Here is a 9,977-nt window from a genome sequence, read left to right as displayed (position 1 = left end):
AGGGGGCCTACAGGGAAGCCAGACAGGAACTGCAGTGACAGGACAAAGAGTAAGGGGTACAAATTTAAAGAGAGTAGGTTTAGATATTAAGAAGAAATTCTTTACTGTGAGGGTGGCGACACACTGGCACAGGTTGCGCAGGGAGGTTGTGAATGCCCCATCCCTGGCAGTGTTCAAGGCCAGGTTGGATAGGGCTCTGAGCAACCTGGTCTAGTGGGAGGTGCCCCTGGCCTTGGCAGGGGAGTTGAGAATAGATGGTCTTTAAAGTCCCTTCCAACCCCTTAATATCTTGTGATTCTATGATTTGCGTCCCCCAGCCTATGACAACGAGCTCCAAGAAAGCCCTGTCAATAAATCAAACTCAGGAAACTTCTTGCGCCAATCAAGCGTGCCTCGAGCCGGCCTTTCCCGAACCCTCCGCGGACGGTTATCCCTACGGCCAGTCTCCTTTCCCGCGCCATCGCGCGGGAACAGCGCATGCTCCCCGCGGCGCAGCCAATGGGGGCGGTACCGCTGGCCCGGCCTCGCTCTGGAGGCGCTCGGAGCCAATCAGGGCGGCGAGCGCTGTGCGGCGGGGGCTGCGCCGGGCGGGTGGCGCGGCGCCATGCCGCCGGGTCGCGCGGGCTCTCGCGCAGGCGTTGGGGACGCTCGGTGAGGGCAGGGGGGACCCGGCGGGAGGGACTGGGGAGGTGAGGGGAAAGGGGGGCCGATGGGAAGACGGGCGAGCTGAGGGGGGAACGGGGCTAAAGGGATAGGGGGCTGCGTGGAAGGGTGGGGCTGAGGAGGAAGTGGGCTCAGAAGAGGGGTGTACTTCTTTTAGGTAAATTTAGGTTAAAAAATTGAATTAAGGTAAACGCATGCACGATGGCCTAAGGATTTTTCAGACGAAGATTTTATATTTTTACTGTAACCCTTGAAGTTTGCTCCTGATCGCTATTGCTTGTGTTTTTTTAGATGCTGGTGGTGCAGCAAATAAGATTAATTTAATACCTCAAGACTTCTTTGCAGAGCTGGTAAGTAGGGCGATAAGGATGTGGAAGGGCTTCTGGCACTCTGGTTCTAGGAAGCCTTTTTGTTTAAGCTTTCCTGGTTTTTGTCTGTTGCAAAGGGAATCTTGTGTGTGTGGTAGCTTCACTTACATGATTCATAAAGTGCACCAGTCCTGCTAAGAGCAGTGGTATTGCCTGAAATTTACGTTTTTATCACAGATTTTTAAGAATCTATTTTCGCCTGTCATCTAGGTGGGGTACCAAGGTAGCTTTCCTAAAAAATATTTGGCTTGTTAAGTATAGTGTACACTTGAACAAGATGACTGTTCAATTAATGTGAAAATGGTGTGTTAAGTAGGAATAGCCAGTGAGGTAGAAATTATAAATTCTTGATTGACTTTCTTTTCGTGGAGTTGATGTAATTTTAAAATCAGTCACTTCAGTTACTTTATTCTTGATTCTTTAATAAAGCATCCTACTGTTGTCCATTTTTGTACTAACCCATTTTCTTTTTTGTTTTGTAATCTCCCAAGTATTTGAACTAGCTCTGTCTTGTGTACTAAAATACGCATTAAGAATGTCTTCAATAATACTTTCTCCACAGTGCGAACAAATAATTCATCATCTGAACCATAAGATCCCAGGTGTAAATACAGCTGAATTGTGTCAGGTAAGTTGGGATACTCACACTTGTAAGTATAGTAGCTGTATATGCTGTTAAGGATAGAATCCCTGAGTCCGTGTGGGGGTTCGTGTGTGTGTGTACAAAGAGGCTTTTATTAATGCATAATGTTTGTAATTGTTTGAACATTCTGTTTCTAGAGAATTCAGACATCAGGGATTGAGATTAACATTGGTGACCTGGCAAAAATAGCTAACATTCTTTCATTTCTATTTAGGTAAGCACAAAATAATATACTTTTCACCATGTCTTCCCCCTCCCCCCTAACTTTATAATGGTATTAAAAAGTTACATCAAATGCAGGTATAAAATGAACTGATTTGGGAAAAGGGCAAAAGTTCGTAGGTCTCAGTACACAAAAAAACCCTCCTGGGCTTAGTTTGTGTCCTTAAAATCAAGTAGTTACTTAATACATAATATAACTTTTTGTAATAAAAAGACAAAGAGAGGAAATTGTCCAAGATCCTGTCTGCAAGCTTTAGAACTAGTGGCAAAATAGAGGAAGTTAGGGTCACTTTTAAAGCTAAGTCAGCTGTACCTCTGCCTGGGAGGAGTGTGTTTTTAAACTTTCTTGTTTCTTGGAGATTAGAAACCAGCATTTGTACCTCTTTGAAGGACACACAGCTTATAATGTTGCACTCTGCCATGAGTAGAGTTTTTAGGGAGTATTTTGAGTTGTTGTTTTGCTCTAAGTTTTTCTGTATTCAGGCATAAAATTTTCAAGATCTTGCTTGTTCTTTTAATGTATAGTGCCAAAACATTTTATGTAACGTTAATACAACTGGAGAAAATAATGCCAGTAGAAATTTAAAATACTACTTCTCTAACAATAAAACAGAAGGCCTTAAATTATATTAGATTGTGCTACTTGGAGGACCAACTCACTTTGTCTTGTATTAGTGTCTCTTTTAAGAGGAGTGGACCTGCATGAACAAACATAGGCTGGGATTTATTTTTTTACCTGTTTCTCTAGAGGAAATCAAGTGGCAACTTTGTTCTAGACTTGCTGCCTTTTCAGTTGAGGGTTTATGGCATCATTTGACTCCTGTTGGTACCGATTATACCTAGAAGTCCTTACTTGCCATTTGGCAATACTTAAACTACATCTGCTGAATGTTTAATTAAATTGCCTTGTTTCTAAAGTAATGATATTGTTTAACTGCTCCACGCACACATCTCTCACTGAATTATGCCTTGTTTCAGTTGCTACAGCACTTGGAGGCTGTGATTATTTTTGTTTTAATGTTGGATGTTGTGCAAGCCCAGCAAAGCTGGGTCTCTGTATACTAAGACATATTAAAGTCATGTTTTTTGCATGTGAATACAAAAGGTGAGTAACATTCTGGAAAAAAAAAATCCCAGGCTGCCTGAGTATTTTAAAGTACACATAAAGCAGAAACAAAAAAAAAGCTATTGGGAGTGAAGTGAGAAATTTTATTAAATTTGCGGGGAATGAAATTGATGCAGTGTTCTCTGGATATACTTACAGCACAGCAGCCAGAAACAATCTCTCTACAGAAGAACTCGTCACCACCTTGGGCAGTGCAGTCAGCACACTGCCAAAACATGCACTTCAAGTTATCCGTCATGTATGGAATGAGCAGGGCAAATCCATTTCTGCGGCAGAAGATGCAAGAAATGTGGCCACCGTGGGGCAGGTAACTAAGTGTGACCAAGTGCAGTTGAGCCAACTATGAACATTTCAGAAGCATCAGTGCGTTGTGTTGTTGGCACACAGTGGTATCTTGACTGCAAAAAGCTTTCCTACCTATATGTGTATGTACATGTTGCCAAATATCTATCCAGATAAAGCAGCATGTGCAGTAAAGGTTGTCTACATACTGAACAGTTTCATACCTTTTTAAAGATTAATGCTTTGTAGTACTATTAACAAAGGTGGTAGTCAGTTTGGCAGACAATTGGATTGGCTGTTTATGTAAATCTGTTTTAAATGTAATTTAAATTCTTTAAAGTTGATAACCCCAGCACTTGATTGTTTGTTCTTTGTCTCCCTTAAGTTCAAACATTATTTTTAAAGATACTTTCTGTCAATTTCCAGCATACTTTCTTTGCTTGAAAAAATAGCAGTGTATTTGCATTTTATTATCTTTTTTTTTTTTTTTTATAACAACAGCTTAAAAGACTACAGAATTAGGAAAAAAAAGAAAATCTTTGTCTGAGGCTTGCTAGTAAGCTTATAAAGGCTCTTCACAAAAGGCAAAAAATGTACTTGTGATTTATCTAAAATACAGTTATAAAATGCCGTAATTTTTCTCTGTTATTGCCGTTATAAATTATTTGGTTTAGACTTAGAAACTTTGTTTTTGATTTAGAAACTTATTAAAAAAAAGAAAACATGACAAACACATTCATGATATACAAGCCATGTGAACTTGTGTGTCTGAAATTCCTCTTAGTAGAATTTTAAATACAGTGTACTTGACTATTGCCTGTACTTGGATAAGGAAAACAGATTAAGGGAAATAACTTATTAAATTGCTTATTTTTTCACCAATAAAAGGATGGGCAGATGATTTTTTATTCATGGTAATATCCGAATGTGTATGTTTGCTTTCCATTTGGATAAGAGCTCTAGACATCCTGTATTGTCCGTGAAACATCCCTCCAACTGAATAGCAATGGTAAGGTAGATCTCTTTCTTTGACACTGTTTCCAATGGTTTTCGTCTTTGCAGTTTGTAGATATGAAATGGAAGCTGGGAGTCGCCATGAGCTCTGACACCTGCCGGTCTCTGAAGTACCCGTATGTTACAGTGACGCTGACGGTGGCAGACCCTTCAGGACAAATAACAGACAAGTCCTTTGAAATGACGATCCCACAGTTCAAGGTCTGTAGTGAGTGTTACTTGACTCAGTCTCCTAAAAACAGTGCTGTTGTTGTGAAGGAGCAACTGTATACCTTAATCCATACTTTTGTGTTGCTTGTTTACCAATACAGTCATGCGAAGAGGAAGCATTAAATAACTATTTAAAACACAGAAGTTAAATACTTCTGTTAGTTAGTTCTACATCTCTTATCTGAAAATGTTATTTTAGCAGTAATTAATCTGTTCTCATACAAATAAACTAACAACTGAAGACATAAAGTCTTTCAGATCACGTCAGCTATCATTCTGCCTTATTAGAAATTTATAGAATATTCTTAATCTATGGAACTGTTCCCCAGCCTCAAAATCTAAAACTTGTCTTAAGCCTAACATTTACTAATGATTAGGAATGGAGATCAGTCTTCTTTGTCACCACTGACTCTTAATTACTATGTCTTCATCTATGAATTTATGCATCTTAAATTTTGCATAAATGCAGCACTTGTGTTGTCATTCCTGTTTAAAGGGATAATACATCACCTAGAATATCATATAAGCTTAAAATAAATAGACTGTTGGATTGGAAGAAATTTGAGAAGGATATTCTGAATCCTTTGGTGTTGTAAAATGTATTCATTCTGACTGAAGGCTATTTAACAATTTGCTATTCAGCTACTATAGGAAATGGGTGCTACATTTGAGAAGTCTGGATTAATTCAGCTGGGAGTAGAAACATTAGTGTGGAAAGGGGTGTTTTTATTTTATTTTTTCATGGTATGAGAGCTACTTTGTATTTTTCTTTCCTAGCATCTTTCCCTATTAATAGACAAGCCCATGCAAATAAGGCATCACCTTTGTAGAGTTAGTAGTTAATGTGCCCAAATGTCAACCAGCCAACAAAAAGAAAAGCAGTAACTTTCAGTTCAAGCTGCACATTGTAACTGGAGGAAAAAGGGAATGTGAGAAATATGGATAGTGTTTTTTGCCTAACATGCTAGTTTGAACTGTTCAAACTATACTTCAAGCAACTGAAATTTATCTTAATTTTTGCTTTTTAGAACTTCTTCAGACAGTTCAAGGAAATGGCATCTGTTCTTGAAACAGTTTGAAGAGAATTTTCATTTACAGTGACGTTTTGGACAAAGTTAGATCAAGGAAACTTTCCTTTCTGCACAGGGAATAAAGTGCCATTGTTCTGCAAGGTATGTATCCTTGTCTTTTTGACAGGAATTGCTCGGCATCATCCTTGCATTGCTGTGAAGATTTCTTCGCTTTGAAGCCAACTCTGCAGTGTTTGTGAACACATGTTCAGCTTTGTTCATCCTGGTAGACAGAAGATCAGGATGCATATGGAGAAGCATCCCTGTAGACTTCCGAATACCCACACTGAACTCTAGTGCAGAAAGACACCTGAAAAATGTTGACTGGAAAGATACAGAGAGAAGTAAATCTCATGTTAACACTTTTGTCTGTAAAATTGGGATGCTCTTGGAGTCAGAAATGATATTACATATAAGGAGAATATGAAGGTACATGTAACAAGCATATAGTTATTCTTGAAGAATAGCATTGTCAAGTAGTTTGGTGCAGGTATTTGCAGACCTGGTTTCCAATCTTTTAATAACTGGAGAATGAACTTGTCTTAATGGCTTGTTTATTTCAAATACTTATTTCTCACCACCTAGGCTTCTAAAAACTGTGTTAATGCATTAAGTTATTCCAGAAACCCAAAATTTATCCTCTGAATTGAAGCCCAGAGGCTAATTTTACTTAAAGGTAGGAAGGCAAATTTAATTCAAAAGCATTTTAATATATTTTTGCTTTTTCATTTCATCCAGTACTAATTTGTTGCATTCTGCTTGATGTTTTGGTCAGCAGTCTGCTTTCTAATTAAATTAGGATATTCATGTAGTTGCTTCAGTCCAAGCTCTGAATTAGAAAAGTCAAGAGGAAACTTGAAAATTCAGGCTGGAGTGTTAGCCAAGCACGTCAGAGAAAGGACGACACTAAAAGATTTCTTTGCTTGTTGCATTGTGTTAGGCATCCACTGCACTCTGTTCTGCAGACTCGCTCTAAGAGAATGTCCTAACCAGCAAGATTTTGGACTTCGATGCTGAAGAATGGGGGCATTTCCAAAGAGGAGTGATAAATCCAGTGTGATTGCATGCTGGTTTTTTAATTTTTTTTTCATTGAGTTTTCCGTAAAGCAAAAAACACATTGCATGTACTGTGGGATGTAGTAAAAGCAACACTATTGCATCTCAAGATGTGCTGGTGGTGTAGTAGAACAATTAAATCTGAAGAGAGATAAGTTATACCTATAAGCAGACTGAAGTTTATGCTTCAAATTCAGAATGGTAGAGACTCAGCACTAGTTTTGCTGGGACAGATCCTCAAGTGATTTCAGGCCCCCTTAAAAGTGAGAACATCTACCTTTCTAACTCACTTAATGGTTTTTTCCCACTAACATTTTTTAAAAGCTGGCTGAAAGTCGTTGATATTGGTTATGCCTGCCTTTTTGTGCTATAAAAATAAACAGCACATTGTGCTGCATGCAGCAATCCTTTCAGGAAAGAAAGGATTTTCACCCCCACGATTTGGGTACTATGCATGATGCATAAAAACAGTACTTGGAGTTGCTTAGAAGCCCAAATAAGTGAACAGGCTTTAACAAAAGTTTTCAGCTATGGCCATTGATCTGGATGATACTTTCTTTGTGCTGCTTGAAGTCTGAGGTGTTTGCTTTGCGGCGGGGGGGAACAGATTGGTCTTTTCTGGGACCCTCTGAATAGAATGTCACAAAACGGTCTTGAAACAAACTTACAGTTTGCTCTTCCCTTGTCTATCTGCAAGGGCTCAAGGCTGAACATAGTGCAAACAAATCCTCTCTGTGTATGGAAAAGTGATGTGAGCAGCTGATTTTTTTTTTGTGTTTTTTTTTTTAATTTGCAAACGTTGGAGTGTAAGGCTGCTATTACTTGAAAACATTGGCTTCGGCCTAGTGAATTAATTGTTTTACATTAGTGCAAGAGTTCCAAAAAAAGAATAAGGTTTTTTTTTAGTAAAGCTGGAGCCTTACAAATACTTCCCATGTGTTCTAATGCACATAAATTCTTCATATAGCTGGAAATAACTTGTGCCTTCATTGGAACTGGATGGAAAAGATTTTATTAATCATATCTTAACGATTCAGTAGATGCTGGAATGTAATGAGGGAACTTCCAGTTAGCATTTTTGCTTGGTTCATCAGGAAGAGGAGAAAGTTGTCAGCCTTTCTAAAGTGTAACTTACATTTTGTCAAGTCAGATATTCTAGAAATATTGATGAATATTTTTTAAAATGTCCCTGAACTCCATCCAGCATGTTGTAGTTCTGGCTGGAAGATGCTTGGACATGTGTGCTATACCAGTTTACTGTCTGAGAATTTTCAGAGGAGTTATGATTTGAAGTTGGCTCTGTACTCAAACTTCTGACATATCCTGATCTACCAGTGGGAACTCCTATACTGAGTAATGGAAGAATTAAGTACTTCATTAAAAGAAACCAAACTAAAAGAAACCTATCGGTTTGTAGGATAGCAATACTAACACATTCAGACAAGCTGACAAACTGTTGAATTGTTTGTCTATTTTATGTGCAGAAACCAGATCTTTTAAAAGAGAATCAGGAGTCCTCATGTGTTCCTAATTCTAATTGTTGATTCATACAAAACTGTATAACATGAATATTTTTGTAAATCCACAGTCATTAAACATGTAGGTAACAAAGATAAAGCTGGTCTGTATTTTGTTTTAAGCCTACTGCATGGAAATCTGTCCTGTAAATTACTTAAGTTCAGGATTAGACTATGACTAAATTTTCTTTCCTTTTTAAATTAGGATGGAGTTCAAACATACGCAGTCTTTCTCTGTGATGGGCCTACCAAAGAGCTGATGGGTAACTGCAGGCTGCAAGGACTATTTGTATCAGTTACTTAGACCTAGACAAAATGTTGTATTGAATCAGGAAAAGACAGAGGACAGACAAGATTAATGAAATTTTGCAGGAGATTGCATTTAAATTATTTCCTTTTCTTAATTGTATTTAGGAGACACATGAACGTTTTATTTTTTTCAACATTTGCCTAGAACAGACCAAGAGGAAGGAAGGGGGATGGGGTCTTGCACAGTCAACAAACCCAGGGGAGAGAATAGTGAAGGAATGTCCTAACAACAACTGTTGTCATCATCATATGACTTTTCTTTTGCTTTAATTTCAAACACACCAGACCACTTGCAAAAAGCTATTTTGTAGAAAGCGCCACAGAAAGAGTACACAAATAGCTGTAGTATGTCTGTGCACTAGTGTTTTATATATTGAGCTTCCGTACACTTTGGCCTAGTCATGACCCAAGTAAAAGCATCGCTGTTCCTACTTCCACAAAACTGTCCTGCCTTTCTTTAACCACATTATAAAGGTATGTAACCTTCTTGTTCACTGTGAGCCCATCCCCTTTGATTTTTTTACATTTCTCCTTTTCAAGCCTATGCACTCTATCTGAAGATACATTACCTTGGATCAATTAAAAACAAAAGTAGATAGATGATAAGTTGGGGGAAGAATGTTTTTTTTCTTGCTTGCCCTGTTCCTTGTCATATTTGAATGTTTTGTTACCCTCCTAACTGTAGGTATAATGAGAGGGTAATTTCCACTCCTTTGCAGAGGCATGCAGGGTGGTTCTGGCTAGTCCTTGCAGGTACTAAAGTAACACACTAAAGTGCCTGAGTCATTTGATCTACCTGCAGCAAAAAATGCCTCATCTCTGAAGAACCTTTACAATGGAGGCAGGGGGAGGGGGCATTTGAAGCTGAGCACCCTCTATCCTTTCCAGAATTCTTTGGTTGATCATGTTAGGGCTCATTTCCCAGATAGATTTTTAGGACAGTTATATGCCTGTTGGTTGGGCTGCTAGCTTGCTGGGCATTCACTTCATTAGGAAGCTGGATTTGTGCAGGTCCATATCTGACCTGAGTGCCTTGACCTGAGCTTGCATGGTATGTTGTTACGGTCCTCCTGAGGCTCAGGCAGTTCATAACTGGACTTTCTTGTCACTGAGAAATTTTGACCAAACATTTGCTTTACTTTTGCTTTATCTGTACAGCACTGTCCATACCTACTCATCCAGGTCTACTTTTGGTTCTTTAGGGGAGGAGGGTCATGGTTTAATCCCAGGTCAAATACCACAAAGCTACTTGCTCACTCCCCTTCTGTGGGACGGGGGAGAGAGTCAGAAGAGTAAAAGTGAGAAAACTCATGGGTTGAGATAAAGACAGTTTAATAGGTAAGGCAAAAGCTGCACACACAAGCAAAGCAAAACAAGGAATTCATTCAGCACTTCCCATGGGCAGGCACATGTTCAGCCATCCCCAGAAAAGCCAGGCTCTGTTCCTGTGTAATGGTTACTTGGGAAGACAAACACCATTACTCCAAATATTCCCCC

At 39.0% G+C, this 9,977-nt stretch overlaps 1 protein-coding gene across 1 annotated transcript; it reads left to right on the top strand.

The window, feature by feature from the left end:
• The first annotated feature begins 320 nt into the window (after positions 1–320).
• Positions 321–8,271, top strand: COMMD6 (COMM domain containing 6). The gene is made up of 7 exons (XM_008927378.3): positions 321–651; positions 955–1,013; positions 1,594–1,659; positions 1,812–1,888; positions 3,161–3,329; positions 4,367–4,519; positions 5,557–8,271. Exons 1-7 carry the CDS (start codon positions 321–323, stop codon positions 5,605–5,607), a joined length of 906 nt encoding a protein of 301 aa, XP_008925626.3. The 3' UTR covers positions 5,608–8,271.
• The last annotated feature ends 1,706 nt before the right edge of the window (positions 8,272–9,977 follow it).

The sequence above is a fragment of the Manacus vitellinus genome, unplaced genomic scaffold (genome assembly GCF_001715985.3).
Source record: "Manacus vitellinus isolate BGI_N305 unplaced genomic scaffold, ASM171598v3 scaffold_2_pilon, whole genome shotgun sequence".
Lineage (NCBI taxonomy): Eukaryota > Metazoa > Chordata > Aves > Passeriformes > Pipridae > Manacus > Manacus vitellinus.
The sequence above is the reverse complement of the archived record's forward strand: the minus strand, read 5'-3'. Positions and strand labels throughout refer to the sequence as shown.